The sequence below is a fragment of the Lonchura striata genome, chromosome 35 (genome assembly GCF_050655825.1).
Source record: "Lonchura striata isolate lonStrDom1 chromosome 35, ASM5065582v1, whole genome shotgun sequence".
In the NCBI taxonomy this organism is placed as follows: Eukaryota; Metazoa; Chordata; class Aves; order Passeriformes; family Estrildidae; genus Lonchura; species Lonchura striata.
The window spans coordinates 4,851,774-4,871,413 of NC_140737.1; the positions used below are offsets into that span (position 1 = coordinate 4,851,774).

General features: G+C 48.4%; 2 protein-coding genes across 2 annotated transcripts in view; one reads left to right on the forward strand and one right to left on the reverse strand.

Moving 5' to 3' along the window:
- The window catches only part of LOC144247629 (uncharacterized), a 74,433-nt gene that overhangs the window by 48,902 nt on the left and 5,891 nt on the right, over positions 1 to 19,640 (reverse strand). The gene's annotated exons all lie outside the window — the stretch shown is intronic.
- LOC146764298 (uncharacterized) overlaps positions 16,208 to 19,640 on the forward strand; it is a 40,659-nt gene continuing 37,226 nt past the window's right edge. The window contains exon 1 of the mRNA XM_085565275.1: positions 16,208 to 17,126. Coding sequence (XP_085421401.1) covers positions 16,519 to 17,126 — 608 coding nt within the window. The 5' untranslated portion in view covers positions 16,208 to 16,518. The remainder of the gene's footprint in view (positions 17,127 to 19,640) is intronic.

The following is a 19,640-nucleotide window of genomic DNA, read 5'->3' on the forward strand; positions in this document are numbered from 1 at the left end:
CCCTCAGCCCGGGGCCGGCACGGGCCGGACACGGCACCGGCGAGCCGCCGGAGCCCCCTGCCGCCCCCTCCGCCCGCAGCCAGCCCCGAGCCCCCGCAGAGCCCAGCGCGGCTCCCACCTGCGCCGGGGCCGCCTCCGAGCTCCGCCGCCGCCGCCTCACCGCGCTCCGGCCGCTGCCGCCGCTGCCGGGCCCGCACAGCCGCTCGGCCAATGGCGGCGCTGCGCGGCCACGGCCGCCCTCAGCCCGCCGCCGGGGCCGCGCCGCGCCCCGCTCCCACCAATCAGCGCGCCGCAACCGCGACTGACGGCACCGGCGGCCAATGGCAGCGAGCTCGGGGCGGGCTCTGCGCACGGCCCCGCCTCGCCCCGCGCTCTCGGCGCCCCCGGGCTGCGTGAGGGGAAAGCCGGAGATGAGCAACAGCCCCGGCACGGGCCCGGGCCGAGCCGGGATTGAGCTGCCCACACAAACAAACTTCTCCGCGCCTCCCGCCACGGCTTTCCCGGCCCTGCGCCTCCCGTGCCTCCGCCTCTGCGGGAAGCCCAGGAGCCTCACTTCTCCTGCCCCTCGTTAGCGCATCAGAGCTTCGCTTTGATTTCCCCCGAAAAGGGAAACCTGCCCCAAGCCCTGTGGGTGGGTGGGGCAGGGGAGAGATTTCTGTCAGAAAACTCCAAAGACTCGGAGCAGGAGAAGGAGAAGTCAGTGCAGAGCCTTAAATGCAGCTTTCCCCACGCCTCCCTGCTCCCAGCTGCACCTCCTCCCCCGGCAGGGCAGGAGACAGGGAATGGGGCCATGCTCAGCTCATCCCCCGGGGCTTCTCCCTCTGCTCAGGGACAGGAGTCGTTCCCTGCTGCACCCTGCGCTCTCTCCCGGCCGAGACTTCTCCAGGAACTTCTCGGAGCGGAGTCCATCCCCTGGGCACAGCCCCCTCCGAGTGCTGCAGCGTGGGTCACTGTGCCACGGGCTCAGTCCTGCCAGGACAGGCTGCTCCAGCGGGGCCCCTCTGCCCGCGGGCTCACAGCTCCTCTCAGGCATCGCCGAGCTCCAGCCCGGCTCCTCCAGGGGCTGCAGGGGATCTCTGCATCCCCATGGACCTGCATGGGGATCTCTGCATCCCCATGGACCTGCAGGGAGATTTCCGCAGCCCCATTGTAATATATGTTATGGAATAATTCGTGCTTATGTAAAATATGCATCAAGTCAGTTGTGCTTGTAGAAAGAGATTCTTAAAGTTTTAAATGACCAGTGGCTGCAGCCGGGGCTGGAGAAACCACTGTTGGCAGAGAAAGAAAGACCTAATTTACAAATGAAAAAAGGTAGCTCGGTGCAGAAATGGGCCCTTTCCGGGGACAATCCAGGAGACACCCAACGTTTAACCCCTGGTCTGCCGGGGAGCCAGAAAACCGTGTCTCATTCCCATCCTTTCCATGCTTGGACCAATACAGAAACTGCTTTCCTATTTCCTTTATTATCTTTTTCAACACTTTCCCCTTGTCATCTCTTTGCCAGCAGCAGTTTGAGTCATTTAGTTTTCCTCAAACTGCTTTTTTTCCTGCTAACAGATAATCTGATCCCATCCCCTGGTGAAATGTTGTGTTCCTCATTTCAGTGGCTTGGTCGGCAGAAAGGTCAGGAGCTGGAGCTGTCTGGTTGGTTCTTATTGCGAGGACAGCTTTTAATCTAATGATGCCATTGAAATGATAAATTGTTTCTCTGTCTCCTGATAGGAATTTGTGAAAAATGCCAATCACTTGGTTTTTAGAATTTTAAAAGTTTAATAATAAAAAAATGGTGAAAAAATAGGAATAGAATTAGACTGATAAAAATTTATAGTTAAGACAATTACAAGACAATAAAAAAGAAAGAATATCTGAGGTCCAGATGCTCTCAGGCACTTAAGCCAGGATGAATGTACCTTGTGAACAATTGAATCACCCCTAAAACAATACACTGTTGCATATTCATATATCCTTCGTGGTTATGCATACATTATATTTGAAACAAAAAACTCTGCCTGCTGTATGTCAACTGTTTTCTTTAATCCCCACGGGGTCTTCGAGTCTGAGCAAGGCGTGAAGAAATCAGCTTCTTCTAATAAGAAAACCATAAATTGCTCTTGTCTGGAGAATTTGCATGTTCCTTGAAGCGAGTATCTCATTCCTTAAACCCCCCGCCCCCCACACACATACATAGTTTCTTTTTTAACTACTAAAGCTTCATTTTATCTACAAAGCTACATTTACCATACTGTTATATGTAGCAGATATAATTGGCGCCATTTCTAATATGCTATATATGACATTGAATATTTGTTAGATTTGTTAGAACACTCTAACACTCTACACGTTTGTATAAGCATTCCCCCCCACCCTCGCAGGTGAGACCAGGTGTATATTGGAAACTGATTTACAAGTAAGAAGGTGCGGCTCCCCAGGAGATGGGCCATGGCTGGGGAGATACAGGAACCCCCGGTGCTGATCCTTGCTGGAAGGACCCGAGATGGATATCATGGAAATCCTTGGGCAGACACAGGTGAATGCAGCGTTCCCTCCCGTAAATTTCATCAAGGGATTCAACAAACTCCAGACACTGAATTGTTCTCCCTCATCACCAAAACAGAAAATCTCATTAACATATAGACTCTTAATGGAAGAAAAGACTGATTGCTGAAATCTTGGCCTCAGGCAGAATTTTCCCTATAAAAACTGCTTGTGCCAGGATGGAGGTGTGTGGGCATAGAGGAAAACCTCTGCTGAGGCTGACCTCTTTGTTGCACACCCAGGGCCGACCCCGGGCTCGGCTCTCTTCTTTCCTTGTGGCTGGCTAGGTAGAATTTGATTGCAAAATAAATATTTTATTTTTTCATATTAATTTGTCTAGACAAACTTTCATTTATAGCAGTTGTAATACATAAAAGGAAGAATCCCCATTTCTTCCACCATCCCATCCTCAATACATTACCCCACTAGTTAGTTTTTAACACTGTTTTCCCATTTTTGGATTGGTATCTGGGTTGTTTTTTTCTAGGATGACCTCCCCGTTGTCATCTATTTTCAACAATCTGATATATTAAACTTTCCACAAACACCCCTTCATTAGCCAATAAATGGTCTAAAGCCAACCTATTCTGGTACATTGCAGTTTTTGTTTGGCCTTTATGATTTGATATTAATTCCAGTGCCTGAGCAGCTTTGTTTGTTATCTCCTCTATAACAGCGTGGAGGCCTATAATATGATGCAGTATATAATTTGGAGTCAATACAGAGCTAGATTGCTGTGCTGGTTTCACCTTTTTGTTTATTAATTGTCTTTATACCAAATCTTGGACTATATCTCTAAGATCAAATGTAAAGCAAATCCATCTCTCTCCTTTCAGACATTCGATGCCCCATCTATTATCACATTTTCCTAATTTCCTTGTAATCCAATATTTTTCCCCATTTTGCCTGCAGGTACTCAATTTGGGTGAGTCTGTGGCTGTTGACATGGGTGTGTGTAACAAAAAGGAACTTTGGTTTCTTTCCATGTAACACTTTCTGTAACATTTGTGACACGATCTTGCTGCTATCTCAGAAGGGAAAAGACAACAAATGACAGACAGAAACAGGAATGACAGAGGTCTGGCATGGCTTATACCCCCACCTCCCCTGCCTGTGGGGTTGCTGCCCACAGCAGGTACGTGTGATCTTCTCGCTGGTGAGTACAGTGCTCAATCCAGGCTTACCCTCTGTTTCCCTTGTCACTCCTCTTTACTGATATTTTTAGGCAAGTCCTTTTTGACACTCCTTAACTGTGGTTTCACATTGTTCCTCAGGTATCTCTCAGTCAACAGGCACTAATAATTCCCATCCACAAAACAGAGTTATTACTTCAGTTGTTTTGAGTTCTATCTGTATTGGGAATTGATTCAGTACTGATACCTCTTGCAACAAGAACATAGATTTTGTGAGACACAACACCAATTATTCCCATAATTTGAACATTCACTTGTAACCCAGCTGGCGTGTCCAGTATTGGGATGAATCAAATAAAGTATACAGTATAGCACTGATGGCAATTTCCTTTCTTCCCTGTACAAGTCACAGGCTAAGGCCAGACTATAAGAACTCTTTGACTCAAACACTCCCGATCCTCCTGTTTGAAGTGGCAGTGTTCCTCTGCCAAGGAGGTGTCGGAGGCGTCTCAGGGCTTATTCAGGCAGGGCTTAGAACCAGTGATGCAAGCTTTGCCTTATTTCTCAGTTAGGTGTTATTCTTTGTACCTGCCTTGGATCATGTGGGTCTTCCCAAACCATTTGCACGCGGTCCTGGTTGAAAGTCAATTTGGTGTCACCAGTTTAGATGTGATAGTCCATTCCTCAGGTTTCTTCACAAGTCCTCTGCCTCTGTTTCCCACTTTCTCTAACAACCTGAATACCACCTTCTTTCAACTACTCAAAAAGTCCTTTCTCTCACAATACCATTCAACACAATCCATCTCCCTCCAACGAGATAAAGTAAAGCTCAAAATAAACAATCTACATTATATACACTTCCATTAATCTACATTTACTCACTTTTATTTTTCACTCACTCTCACATACAACAAGAAGATACCTTTCACTTTCAAACAGTCTACATTACATATCTACATCCTGAGTGCTCATGGAATGTTAATCCATCAACCCAGCATGTTTAATCCTGGATGTCTCTCAACCCAGCAGAATTTTAGGTGTTAATGTTACTGTTGTCCAACCCCAGATCCCCGTGGGCATATCCTCAATCTGGCAACCCTGGGTGCTCTTGGAATGCAAATCCCTTAACCCAGCAGGTTTAATCCTGGATGCTCTTGGGCACGCTTATCCCTCAATCCAGCAGAATTTTTGGGGGCCCCTTCTTTTTTCTTTTTTTAAAATTTTTTTCCCCTGTTTTTCCACTGCCAGGAAAACTTTTGGCTTCTCTCCACGAGGTTCCACTTCTTCCCTAAGACCCAGTCCCAGTTTCCCCGGGGTGGGGGGGATTCTCTCTTTTTTATCACTCCCTTGGTCTCTTTACTGGCCGCTTTTCTCACGAAAAAGACAAAACACAGCATGAGAGACTGCAGCAATCACTCATTCCCCCCTTATCCACCCCATCCCAACAAATACTCACCTGTCCTTTGTCCTTGGGTCTTGGTTCTTCGTGTACACTTTAGTCTCAGGGGCTAATTACCAAGGGTTTAGGGAATCCTTTCTCTTTTATTTGTTTTATTGTCTCCTTTTGCCCATGGATCATAACTTGTGTCTGTGGTCACACACCAGGGGAACAGAGCGAGGCTGCCTAAATAGGGCAGGACCCGTCTTCCTCACCCTGACTCTCCTCAGGCCCCGGCAGAGAGGTGTTAGAAACCATCTTTGCCACCATAGTTGTGAAAAACGCCAATCACTTGGCCTTGAAAATTTTAATAATAATAACATAGTTATTAAAATACTAATACAATTAGAGTGATAAAAATTTAGAGTTAGGACAATTAAACACAATAAAAAACAAAGACTTAAGGATGCCTGGATGCTCTTGGGAACTTAAGCCACAACATGCATACTTTGTGAACAAAGGGATCACCCTTAAAATTACACTATTGCATATTCATATATCCTTCATGGTTATGCATACATTCTATTTAAAACAAGACACTCTGACTGTTATATGACAAGTGTTTCCTTTAATCTCCATGGGGTCTTTGAGTCTGAGCAAGGGGTGAAGAAATTTGCTTCTTCTGATAAGAAAGCCATAATTTCCTATTCACTGGAAGACTTAGGTGTTCTGTGATGGTTACCTCAAAGCGAGTATCTCATGCCTTAAAAGAAAAGCCACATAGATATTTTATGTTTTAACTACTAAAGCTTCATTTTAACTATGAAACTACATTTACCATGCTATTAAAATGTTAATACAGCACTACTAATTAAACTAACATATATGCATTTTTCATGTTGGGTGTCTGCTGGATTTTCCCCGGAAAGGACCCATCTCTGCACAAAGCCACCTTTTTTCATTTCTAAATTAAGTCTTTCTTTCTCTGCCAACTGTGGTTTCTCCACCCCGGCTGCAGCCACTGGTCATTTAAAACTTTAAGAATCTTTTTGTACAAGCACAACTGACTTGATGTATATTTTACATAAGAACGAATTATTCCATAACATATATTAGAATGGGGCTGCAGAGACCCACCTGCAGATCCATGGGGCTGCAGAGACCCACCTGCAGGTCCATGGGGATGCAGAGATCCCCTGCAGCCCCTGGAGGAGCCGGGCTGGAGCTCGGCGATGCCTGAGAGGAGGCTGTGAGCCCGCGGGCAGAGGGGCCCCGCTGGAGCAGCCTGTCCTGGCAGGACTGAGCCCGTGGCACAGTGACCCACGCTGCAGCACTCGGAGGGGGCTGTGCCCAGGGGATGGACTCCGCTCCGAGAAGTTCCTGGAGAAGTCTCGGCCGGGAGAGAGCGCAGGGTGCAGCAGGGAACGACTCCTGTCCCTGAGCAGAGGGAGAAGCCCCGGGGGATGAGCTGAGCATGGCCCCATTCCCTGTCTCCTGCCCTGCCGGGGGAGGAGGTGCAGCTGGGAGCAGGGAGGCGTGGGGAAAGCTGCATTTAAGGCTCTGCACTGCTCCTTCTCCTGCTCCGAGTCTTTGGAGTTTTCTGACAGAAATCTCTCCCCTGCCCCACCCACCCACAGGGCTTTGGGCAGGTTTCTCTTTTTGGGGGAAATCAAAGCGAAGCACTGATGCGCTAAAGAGGGGCAGGAGAAGTGAGGCTCCTGGGCTTCCCGCAGAGGCGGAGGCACGGGAGGCGCAGGGCCGGGAAAGCCGTGGCGGGAGGCGCGGAGAAGTTTGTTTGTGTGGGCAGCTCAATCCCGGCTCGGCCCGGGCCCGTGCCGGGGCTGTTGCTCATCTCCGGCTTTCCCCTCACGCAGCCCGGGGGCGCCGAGAGCGCGGGGCGAGGCGGGGCCGTGCGCAGAGCCCGCCCCGAGCTCGCTGCCATTGGCCGCCGGTGCCGTCAGTCGCGGTCGCGGCGCGCTGATTGGTGGGAGCGGGGCGCGGCGCGGCCCCGGCGGCGGGCTGAGGGCGGCCGTGGCCGCGCAGCGCCGCCATTGGCCGAGCGGCTGTGCGGGCCCGGCAGCGGCGGCAGCGGCCGGAGCGCGGTGAGGCGGCGGCGGCGGAGCTCGGAGGCGGCCCCGGCGCAGGTGGGAGCCGCGCTGGGCTCTGCGGGGGCTCGGGGCCGGCTGCGGGCGGAGGGGGCGGCAGGGGGCTCCGGCGGCTCGCCGGTGCCGTGTCCGGCCCGTGCCGGCCCCGGGCTGAGGGCGCTGCGGGAGCGGCTGCCCGCGGTCTCCTTCCCGCCGGGGCCGGGCAGGAGCCGCTGCCGGAGCAGCGCTGGCTCGGCCCGGCTGCTGTGGGTAGGACAGAGGGGCTGCCCCGCGGCCGGGAGCGGGCGGGGAAATTCCCGTCGCCGGAGGTTCGTGTGCCCGGCGGAGAGCGAGGAGTCCTGTCAAAGTGACTTTATTGCCGAGCAGGGGCAGAGGCCGTGGGGCATTTGCCGTGCGCTCTCTGCCGTGCTTGTAGTCCGCAGCCTCCTTTTTATCCTCATTTTCCCGGCCGCATCTCCCTCTGCCTTTGCCCACCGGCTGAGTTCCTTGGAAGGTTCCGACTTCCCGATGCGCCTGGAGCCTGTCCTCGTTAATGTGCACCCTCCTTTTGTAGAACAGCCGATATTCATGGCTCTGTTAAGTCTTTGTTCTTCTCCTCCAAGTTCGGGAATGTAACGGGATTTTGAGCAGCTCTCTGGGTCAATTTGTAACATTTATTGGAACTGATGGTTTCTCCCCTTATCTACAGGTGCCCGGCCCTATCTCCAGGCAGATTCACTCCTTGACTCTGTTTTGTTCTTCCCGGGTCCTCTTTGGTTTTGGGATTATTCTCGGTGCCCTCATTCCCTGTCCTTTTGTAGCCGTTTGTGGATCAGGAGGCCTGGCTGCCACCTGCATGCCCTGGCTCAGCTGCTGGATAAGCTGCACTGCCAAGGTGTGGAGCATGGTAAAAAGATGAGAGTTGCTGCAGCACAGAAGAGGAGAAGCAGCATTCGTTTAACCACTAGTGTGCTGGGGAGCCAGGAAACCGTGTCCCATTCCCATCCTTTCTGTGTTTGACCAATACATAAACTGCTCTCCTATTTCCTTTGTTATCCTTTTCACCACTTTTCTCTTGTCATCTCTTTACCAGCAGCAGTTTGAGTCATTTAGTTTTCCACAAACTCCTGCTTTTTCTGCTAACAGATAATCTGATCCCATCCCCTGGTGAAATGTTGTGTTCATCATTTCAGTGGCTTGGTCGGCAGGAAAGTCAGGAGCTGGAGCTGTCTGGTTGGTTCTTCTTTCGAGGACAGCTTGTAACCTAATGATGCCATTGAAATGATAAATGGGTTCTCAGTCTCCTGGTAAGAATTTGTGAGAAATGCCAATCACTTGGTTTTTAAATGTTAGAAGTTTAATAATAGTGAAATGGTTCTAAAAGTAGGAATACAATTAGACTAATTAAAATTTAGAGTTAGGATGATTACAAGACAATAAAAACAAAGACTTACAGATGTCAGGATGCTCTCTTGGGCACTTAAGCCACAACAAGCATACCTTGTGAATAAAGGAATCACCCCTAAAAAAATACACTGTTGCATATTCATATATCCTTCATGGTTATGCATACATTTTATTTAAAACAAGAAACTCTGTCTGTTGTTGTATGTCAGCTGTTTTTTTAATCCCCACGGCGTGCTTCAGTCTGAGCAAGGCCTGAAGAAATTAGCTTCTTCTAGTAAGAAAACAATAAATTGCTCTTCTCTGGAGAATTTAGGTGTTCCTTGAGCGAATTTAGGTGTTCTCATTCCTTAACCCCCCCCCCGCCCCGCAATGCATATTTTCTCTTTTAACTACTAAAGCTTCATTTTATCTTCAAAGATACATTTACCATACTATTTAAATGTTAATACAGCACAACTTATCAATGTCACATAATACATATAGTAACTATCTGCGTGGAGCCAGATAACATGCATTTTTCACAAAATTTTTTTGGTTCCCAGGGGCTGGTCCATGGTGTTGTAGGATTTGTTCTGTTGGCCCTTTATCTTTTTCCCCATTTTTGGGTGCTCCCTGCAGCTGAAGTTGCATCAATTTACCATTTTTTTCTTAATCCTTCATCATATACTTGAATTCCAACTGATTTCCCTGAACTTGTTCTAGCAAAACCCCCAGTGCTCTGATACGCCCTGTACAGCACAGACAGGGACAGCAGATGTTGGAGTGGGCAGAGGGATGATCCCCCCCTTATTTTAGTGAAGTTTTCACAACATTCTCCATTTGCTGTTTCCCTTTGCAGCTTCAGCCATTTCTGTTGCAGAGTCAGAGATCCTCACCATGGGCTCTGCCTTCAGCTGTGCAGATTCCATCTGTGCAAGCAGGCAGAGCTTGGGGTGAGGGGCAGAGGGAATCAGCCAATTCCTGCCCCAGGCAAGAAGAGCCAGGTACATTGTCCCCAGTTTGCCCCAGCAGTGTTAATTTGCATTTCTGAAGCTCCTCCTGGGTGCCTGGAATGCAGCTTCTCTTCCACAGCAGCCTTCAGCAGCCTCACTTGTGCTCCCCCCCACAATCTGATGCTTTTTTTTTTCCTTCAAATCATCTATTTATTGTTCATGAGTTAAAGGGTCACCTTTAAATCTCATCTAGTTTTGAAAATTTTGAAAAACTCTAATCACTTGGTTTTTAAAATTTTAAAAGTTTAATAATAATAAAATGGTTATAAAAATAATAATACAATTAGAGTTAGGACAATTACAAGACAAAAAGAGCAAAGAATTACGGATGTCCAGATGCTCTCGGACCCTAAGTCAAGAAAAGCTTGACTTGTGAACAAAGGAATCACCCTTAAACCAAGACACTTGTTGCATATTCATACATCCTTCATGGTTATGCATACATTCTGTTCTAAACAAGAAACTCTGTTGTATGTCAACTGTTCCCTTTAATCCCCTGGTGTCTTCAAGTCTGAGCAGGGCCTGAAGAAATTAGCTTCTTCTGATCAGAAGCCATAAATTCCTGTCCTTTGGAATATTTAGGTGTTCTTCGAAGGGAGCATCTCATTCCTAAAAAGAAAACTCCCCCCACATACATAATCTCTATTTTAACATAATGTTGTAACCTAAAACTACACTTAACACAATATGTAAGGGAATTAATACAGCATAACTTTCTAACATTACACATATAATATTCATTGTAACCTTTGTGAAAAGCCAATCATAAATATTCATTTTTCACAATCCCACCTCTTACTGCTCAAGCCAAATTATTTATAAAGAATATTTCCTGTCCTCTTGCATTCTTTGGACTCTGTTGGTAATGAAATAAAACATGGGATTAAACAAAGAAGAAATATCAAAACACTTGTAACACATAAAAGGAAGAATCCTAATTTCTTCCACCATCCCATTTTCAATACATTACCCCACCTGCTAGTTTTTAACGTTATTTTCCCATTTTTGGACTGATACCTGGGTCATAATTTTTTTCTGATATCCTTTGTTTTTCCAGGATGACATCCTCATTGCCATCTATTTTCAACAATCTGTACACCCCATTCTTTAGCCAATAAATAGCGTGAAGCCAACCTATTTTAATGAACTGCAGGTGATGTTTGGCTTTGCAAACTCAATATTAATTCCAATTCCTGAGCAGCTTTGTTTATTATCTTCTCTATAACTGCTTGGAGTCATTTAATGTGACTCAGGATATAATTTGGGGTTAACACAGAGCTAGACTGCTGTGCTTGTTTTACCTTTTTTTTTACTAATTGTCTCTTTACCGAATCTTGGACTATATTTCTAAGATCAAATGTAAAACAAATCCATCTCTCTCCTTTTGGATATTCCATGCCCCAAGTATTACTACTTTTTCATAAGTTCTTTGTAATGTGATAATTTTCCCCCTTTTTCCTGCAGGTACTTAATTTGGATGGGTTATAACAGTGGCTGTTGACATGGGTGTGTGTGACAAAAAGGAACTTTGGTTTCTTTCCATGTGATACTTTCTGTAGCATTTGTGACACGATCTTGCTGCTATCTCAGAAGGGAAAAGACAACAAATGAGAGACAGAAACAGGAATGACAGAGGTCTGGCATGGCTTATACCCCCACCTCCCCTGCCTGTGGGGTTGCTGCCCACAGCAGGTACGTGTGATCTTCTCGCTGGTGAGTACAGTGCTCAATCCAGGCTTGCCTCTGTTTCCCTTGTCACTCCTTTTTTACTCATTTCCAGGCAAATTGTTTTTGACACCTTTTAACTGTGGTTTTCCACCATTCCTCAGGTATCTCTCAGTCCACAGGCACTAATAATTCCCATCTACAAAAGCAATTTATTTCTTCAATTTTTGAGGTCTTTCTGTATAGGGGATTGATTCAGTACTCAATACTTCTTGCCACGAGAACATAGATTTTGTGAGCTACAATGCCAATTATTCTCATAATTTAACCATTCACTTATAACCCAGCTGCCATGTCCAATATGGGGATGAATCAAATAAAGTATACAGCATAGTATTAATGGCAATTTCCCTTCTTGCCTGTACAAGCCACAGGCTAAGACCAGACTATAAGAACTCTTTGACTCAAACACTCCCGATCCTCCTGTTTGAAGTGGCAGTGTTCCTCTGCCAAGGAGGTGTCGGAGGCGTCTCAGGGCTTATTCAGGCAGGGCTTAGAACCAGTGATGCAAGCTTTGCCTTATTTCTCAGTTAGGTGTTATTCTTTGTACCTGCCTTGGATCACTTGGGTCTTCTCAAACCATTACCACCCAGTCCTGGGTGAAAGTCAATTTGGTGTCACCCGGTTTAGATGTGATAGTCCATTCCTCACGTTTCTTCACAAATTCTTTTATTTTGCTGGCATGAATTCACCCTCTTTTCCATGGTTGGGATTGCTGCTTTAGTAGTACCTGGAAAGGACTTCTTAATAACACAGTGTTAAAAGAAAAGAAAAACAATACTGCATTAACTTTCACCATTAGTTTTCTTCAAAACTTTCTGGGTTTAACTAAAAACTTTTTCTATAGCTGCTTCTTCTTCTTGTATCCAGCTGTGCTAATTGCTGCAGAGGCAAATTCTTCTTCTTGTGAGCTATAATTAGTTAAATAAAAAAAAGACTAGCCCAAATTTAACACAAGATGTATCACATCTCTTGGGTTTTTGCTTTTTAGGCAACATCTAACTGTTTTAGTCTTACAGACCCATTCTTCAGAACAAAAGCCTCCTTTACTTAACAACAAAAATCAGAAGGAAAAAAAAGAAGTCTTGTTTAAAAAAATAAAGCACATTGTGAGAGTCAGCTATCTCTGCTTTGATCTTATCTCTATTGGTGGTCCAGCTCTCCCTCTTTTTCACAGCTTTGCCTTTGACTGTACTTCCTCACTCCCCTCCCCTTGTTGTCACTCTGTCTAGCAGGAATGGGGGAGAACTTACAGATAGCTATGGTATGGGGACTTTGGGGCATATTTCGCTCTCCCTCTCTTTCTCTTTCTCTCTCTTTCCCTTTCTCTCTCTTTTTCTCTCTTTTTTTCTTTTTCTCTTTTTCTCTCTTTTTCTCTTCTTTTCTCTTCTTCTCTCTTCTTCTCTCTTCTCTCTTCTTCTCTCTTCTTCTCTCTTCTCTCTTCTTCTCTCTTCTTCTCTCTTCTTCTCTCTTCTTATCTCTTCTTATCTCTTCTCCCTTTCTCTCTGTTTCGCTCTCTTTTTCTCTCTTCACATTTCAACATCCACATTCCAATATCAGTCCACTTTCTAACATTAGTCCTACATCCTGGAGAGGTGAGTCTGCCAATCACCTCTCCCTCCTTTTTCAACTTCCTTACAAATTTAATTACTTTTGTTATGTGTGTTCTGCAGGCCTTTAATTCACGGCAACCTCCACCAAGGGCTACCAGCTACCCACAGCTGACAGTGCTAAAACTAAAGACTTATTTTGCTGTCACAATTTTCCGTTCACAAGCTTGAAAGGGTTGTAGGAACAAGGTAAACAAAAACTTACTTCTGAAGTGATCTTGCCTGCAATAAAAAATTTAAGGCAATCCTTGTTAGTGCAATATAATTTGCAAAGAAGCCAAGGTTTGATTTGGGAAGGGCATCTGAGGACACAGAGCATGAGTTTTGCAAATCTATAATTTGAAGAGGGAATAGACAAAATGTGGATACAGTGGGGGAGACAGCAAGTAAGGAATTTATCTCTGCAATACTCTCTTTTTGACTGCCAGGAAACACTCTCTGAAGAGGTTTCTACGGTACAAACAATAACTGGATGGGAAGAGGCTCTCCTGAATTTAAGCTTTGATGTCAAAGTAGGAAACTGCCCCTGAGCACTGCAGTGCTGGAGCACCTTGCCTGCAAACTCACCAGAGGCAAGCCACTGCTGCCACGCTGCAGGGCTGCCTGCAGCACAGAGGGAACCATGGCCAAGCCCTCCCTGCAGGCCTGGGTAATCCACACAAGGAATCACAGTTGCTTCATAGCTCTCTAACTCATTCAAGAAATAGGAAACTGTAGTAAACAGAGATCTCCCTCACCATCTTTTTCATATGTGTGTGTCACACACCCACTGTGATGCTGGAAGTAACAAATTGTTTACATTAGAAGATACTGAAACTTTTTCTTCATCTAGCTTTGTAGTTTCCCTTTTCTATATGTAGCCACCTCCCATTGTGGGAAAAAATGAGCCCTATTTTTTTACAAGTGTTTTGTATGCACAATTTTATTTGCTGTTCTAGATACACTGCAAGTAGTTAGCACTTCCAGAAAAAACAGCAAACAAACAAAACAAAAAAACGAAGAAAGCAAAACACATTTGGGTACATGAAAAAGGACTGGTTGGAAGGAAAATTGTTTCTCATTGACCTACCAAGCAGCTGGTGTTACCTTTAGTTTAACTTTACACACTGAGAACACTTGATTGAACAGCCTGCATTGACTCAAATTAATAGCAGGTTTTGCTATGTCACAGCTGTAAACTAGTTTTTCAATCCTAGAGTACAGTAAGTTATGTATTTCAAGATAAAAATCACAATGCAAATTGGAAGAAATTTAGTACTGCATGAGGTGTGCACACAATTAATTTACCTCTAGAAGTCAGTTTATGACTTTCCTCTACTAGGATTGCAGTAGCTGCTGTAGCTTGAATACACACTGGCCAGCCTTGATTTACTGGATGCCACATCTTTGATAAATAAGCCACGGGTCTCTTTACTCCTCCCCACTCTTGAAACAAAACCCTATGAGCTACCCCCTTTTCTTCATTTACATACAAATGAAAGGGTTTTGCTAGTGAAGGTAAGCTTAAAGTTGATATTGGGGCTAGTTTTAACTTCTTTTTTCTTAGTTTTTCATTACCCTTTTTGATCCATTTTATATCATCTCCCTCTGTCAGTTTTTTTTATTCAAAAATTTTACTGCCTGTGTATATCCTTCAATCCACAATCTATAATATCCCAATAATCTGAGTATCTTTCTGATTTCCCCCTTCGAAGAGGGAGGGGGAAGAGATAGAATCCCTGTGTTTCAGTCTGGGTTGAGCTTCCAACTACCCTTACTAAGCAAGTGTCCAAGATATTTTACCTCTGATTCTACAAATTGTAGCTTCCCTTTTGATACCCTTAATCTTTTTTCCCCAAGAAAATTCAAAAGCTTTATAGTAGCCTCTCCAGCTTCAGCTTCCCCAGAAAGTAAAAGATTATCCACTTATTGGATAATTTGTATTTCAGGGGGAGTGGGGAAAGTTTGTAGTATTGTTTCTAAAGCTTGTCCAAATAAGTTTGGGGATTCTGTAAGCCCCTGTGATAGTTTTGTCCATCTTAATTGCTGTTTTCTCCAGTTAGTGGGTCCTTCCATTCAAAAGCAAAGATAACTTGCTCTCCTGGGCTAATGGGCAAGCCCAAAAGGCATCTTTAAGGTCCACTACACTAAACCACTGATGCTGGGGAGGAACTTTACTTAAAAGAGTATAAGGATTTGGTACCACTGGATAGCGGGTCTGAGTTCCTTTGTTAACCTCCCTTAAGGCTTGTACCAGTCTATAGCTCCCGTCAGGCTTCTTTACTGGGAGTATTGGGGTATTATGGGGAGACATACAAGGTTCTAATGTCCCATCCTTTATTAGTCCTTCTATTACTGGCTTTAAACATTCCCATCCTTCTAAAGATACAGGATACTGCCGTACACGTATGGGACAATTTTTTTTTCCTCAGTTGTAATCTTTATGGGGTCAATATTTAATCTTCCCCTATTTCCCTCCCCAGCCCAAACTTCCTTGTTAATTCTTCTTCCATCCTCCTGGCCTAGTTTTAAAAGTCTAGCTGTCATCTTCCCATCTTCTGGAACAAACCCTATTCCTAATTTCACCTGTAAATCTTTTCCCAATAAATTGCTACCTGCCCCTGGGACCAAGAAAACATCCCTCATCCAAAATTTAGTTTCTCCCTCTATTACCACATTTTTAATAACGGGTACTGTGAAACTCTCTCCTTTTGCTCCTGTTACTATTACGGTATCTTTGCTTACACTATAACCTTTTGGAATATTTAACATAAAGGTTCTTTCTGCCCCTGTGTCTACCACAAACTCCAATTTTTCTTCTTGGGGACCCACTCAGCATTCCCCACCTGGACCCACCTGCGCCCCCCCTCGGCCCCATGGCCCCGCGAGGGGAATTTGGGGAGGTGGGAGTGGGGCAGCGCCAAGGCCGGGCCCCCCCGCGCTGTCCTGGCGGGAGCGGCTGCAGTGGGGACCGAGTGCGGGCGGGAGCGGCCGAGAGCCCAGCGCTGCCCCAGCCCGACCTGCCCCAGCTCCATCCCTGCCCCTGCGCTGGGATGCTGTGGGTGTGGGGGGAAGAGGGAGCCGGCAGTGGGTGCTGGGGCTGGGGGCAGGAGGAGAAGGGAAGGAGAAGCAGGCTTGAGGAACAGAATGGTCAAACGGTGCAGGTGGCAGGAGAGAGTGGGATTGTGCAGGAGAAGGAGGAATAGCAGGAGGAAGAGGAGAGACACAGGAGGAGGAGGAGGAGCAGAAAGAGGAAGCAGCAGAAGGTTCCACCCCTCCCTGTGTCTGCAGCCTTCCCCCAGCCCCAGGAGCGCTGCTCCCCCCACATGCAGCAGGTGACTGTGGAGGGGGATCTACGATTTTCACAGGGTGAATCTTGGTGTTTCTGAGCTTTCTTGGGCTAAATGTTGGTGCTTTGGTTTTATGTGGCAGCTGAATCTTTATGTTTTGGAGGTGGATTTGCTGAGCTGTTATGTTTGGGGAGGTTTTGTACTGTGTCTTGAAGTTTGCAGGATTTTTGAGCTAAATCTTGGTGTTTTGTAGGTTCTTATAGACACAAGATTCCCAGTGACTTCCTGAGATGAACTTGGGCAAGGAGGAACCTCCAGTAAAAGGAGCTTTTCTCTTGTTTTTCTGTCAAATCAGGATTTGTCATTTCCAGGGTGTGGCTGGATGGAGGAGGAGGAAAAGCCCCGGAGATGCTGCAGGAGGAGGAGCTGCAAACCCAGCCCAGGGAGCTGCGGGGAGGAAAGAGCCCCCCTGAGCCAGGAAGGCGGGCGGAGATCCAGGCGGAGCTCGGAGCTCCTGGAGAAGCCTCATGGCAGGGAGAAGCCCCACAAGTGCTTGGAATGTGGGAAGGGTTTCAGCTGGAGATCCAGCCTGATCCAGCACCAGAGGGTCCACACTGGGGAGAGGCCCTACAAGTGTGGAGAGTGTGGGAAGGGGTTTCAGAGCAGCTCCCATCTCCTCAGACATCAGCAGAGTCACACAGAGGAGAGGCCCTTCCGCTGCCCTGACTGTGGGGAGGGCTTCAAGCACAACTCCCACCTCACCGTGCACCGGCACATCCACACCGGAGAGAGGCCCTACGAGTGTGGGAAGTGTGGGAAGAGCTTCATACAGAGGTCTAGCCTGTTCGAACACCAGGTGATCCACACTGGGGAACGGCCCTATGAGTGCTTGGAATGTGGGAAGAGCTTTGGGTGGAGATCCCAACTGAAAGCACACCAGGGCATCCACACTGGGGAGAGGCCCTACGAGTGTCCCCAGTGTGGGAAGAGGTTTCAGACCAGCTCCAATCTCCTCCTACATGAGCGGATTCACACAGAGGAGAGGCCCTTCCGCTGCCCCGACTGCGGGAAGGGCTTCAACCGCAACTCCAGCCTCACCGTGCACCGGCGCATCCACACCGGGGAGAGGCCCTACGAGTGTGGGAAGTGTGGGAAGAACTTCTCCGGGAGCTCTCAACTGACACAACACCAACGGAGGCACCACTAAGGGAAGCCCTGTGAGTGCCCCGAGTGAGGGAAGAGCTTGGAGTGAGGGAAGAGAGTGAGGGAAGAGCTTGGAGTGCTGCTGCAGCTCCATCCCCCATGGGAGGATCCGGGCTGGATGATCCCCAGTGACCCCCGTGGGGCAGAGCCCTGGTGCCCCCGTATGGGGAATAAAACAGAGAGTAAAGCAATGGAGCTGATCAAGGGGCCCGATATCTGAGGCCTGACTGAGCAGAAACTGTGGGAGACACAGACACACTTGAAGTCTCCCTGGGCAAGAAGACTGACCAAGCAACATGGTGTGAGTCTTTGTGATAACATAAATGTTCCCAGGTTACTGGATGTCACGAAGAATGTGTAACCAATGGGAAATTGTTACCAGAAACAGAGCCCTCTATAAGCACCATACAAGTCAATCCCTGTATAAACACCTGGTACACTCAATAAAATTGGCTTTGGTCTAAACTGGGATGTCCCCGTCTCTCCATGGTGGATAACCCTGTTGTGGGTGATCCCCGTTGGGTGGGGGAAGGTGCTGGAGGGATTTCTTTCCCTTCTCCTGGTGCTGCCGTGGTTTGGTTGGTAATAAATTCCCTCCCTGTGCCCAGGCTGGGTCTGTTGTCCCCGTGCCGGTGCTCGGGGCGGGATCTCTCCCGTTCCTTCTCTGCACTGCCGGGCCTCTCCTCAGCCAATGAGAGAACGCGGTGGAGAAGAGTCAGCCAATGAGAGCGAGCGGGGCTGATGACTCACCAGTTGCCGGGCAGACCCGCAGCAGGCAGTGTTCCCCGCCTGGACCCGCCCTCCCTGCCCAGTGCCGGCCCCGCCGTGGGGTCCCCCCAAGTCCCTCCCCAGTGCCCCCAGGAACTGGGCTGGGTTTAACTGGGAAGCTTTACTGGGAACACTGGGAGCAGGGGGGCAGGGGCAGAGTGACAGCAGGGCTGGGGGACACTCGACCCCCCCAAAATCAGCGTGGGGATGGAGCGGGGATCCCGGCCGGGTCCGGGGCCACGGGGAGGGGCTCTCACTGCCAGTGGCTCAGGAGCTCTGTGGGCAGAGTAAAGGGGGTGACACCGGGCTGGGGTCCCCGGGGGGACCATTCACACTCTGGGGGAGGTGGGATACGACTCACGGGACCCCCCAGACTCTTGCACAGGTAGAACCAGATCCCCAGTGCCAGGAAGATGAAGCCCAACACGGAGTCTCCAGTTCCTGACAGCATCTTGCTGTGGCAGCATCCAGCAGCATCTCTGGGGTCTCCGCAAGTGTCAGGACCCCCCAGAAACTCTCACAGGCACCCAGGCCCCTCCAAGCACCCTCCTGGTTGCTCCCAACCTACTCAGGATCCCTGAAACCTCCCTCTTGATCCCTTCCTCACCTTCCCAGGACCCACCAAAGCCCCTCCTGTCCCTCTCAGGATCCCACAGCCTCCTTCCAGTTGTCCCCCACTGCTCCAGGACCCCCAAACTCTCTCTCATTCCCTTCCCAGCCCCACCAGGGTTCATCCAGACCCCTCCCAGTCTCTTCCCAGCACAACCAACCTTGTCCCAATCTCTGCTCTTCCATCCCCAATCTCCATCCAGGTCTTCCAGGCTCACTCACATCCCTCCCAGTCACACCCAGCACACCCAAACTCCCTCCCAGTGTCCACCAGGACCCCCAGAACCCCATCCCACCCTCCCCAGTATCCTTCAAACCCCTTCTTAGCCTTTCCAAATCCACAACCTCCTCTCCCAGTTGAAACCAGGCTCTCCAACTCCCTCCCAGTTGAAACCAGCACATCCCAGTGGCTGTCCCAGTGCCCCCAATTCCTCCCCTGTATCCCAGTGCTGGCTCAGGGGGTGCTCCAGGCTGACGTGCTCCACCTGGCAAGTGGAGGTGAGCCCGGCCCGGGTTGAGGTTTCCAGCAGCACCAGGAGCTGGTGGGTCCAGTCCCCGTTGGGGACCATGTCGGTGGCCACCACAGAGAGCTCCTGCTGGCCCTGGAACCACCTCAGCTGGGTGTGGGCAGGGTAGAAATCCACCAAGAAGCAGAGCAGGTGCCGGGGCTGGGCTGGGAGCTCGAGGGCAGAAGAGAGATGGACAAGGTGGGGGTGACTGGGAGAGAGCGGGAACACACTGGGATCAGCTGGGAGAAACGTGGAGAGAGAGGGGAGGGGTGGTGTGGCCTTGGGGCAGACTGGGAATGGACTGAGAGGGACTTGGAATGAACTGGGAAAGACTGGGATGATACTCAGAGAGAGGGGAGGGGATGGGGGACACTGGCAGAGGGTGGAGATCTCGGAGTGAACTGGGGAGGAACTG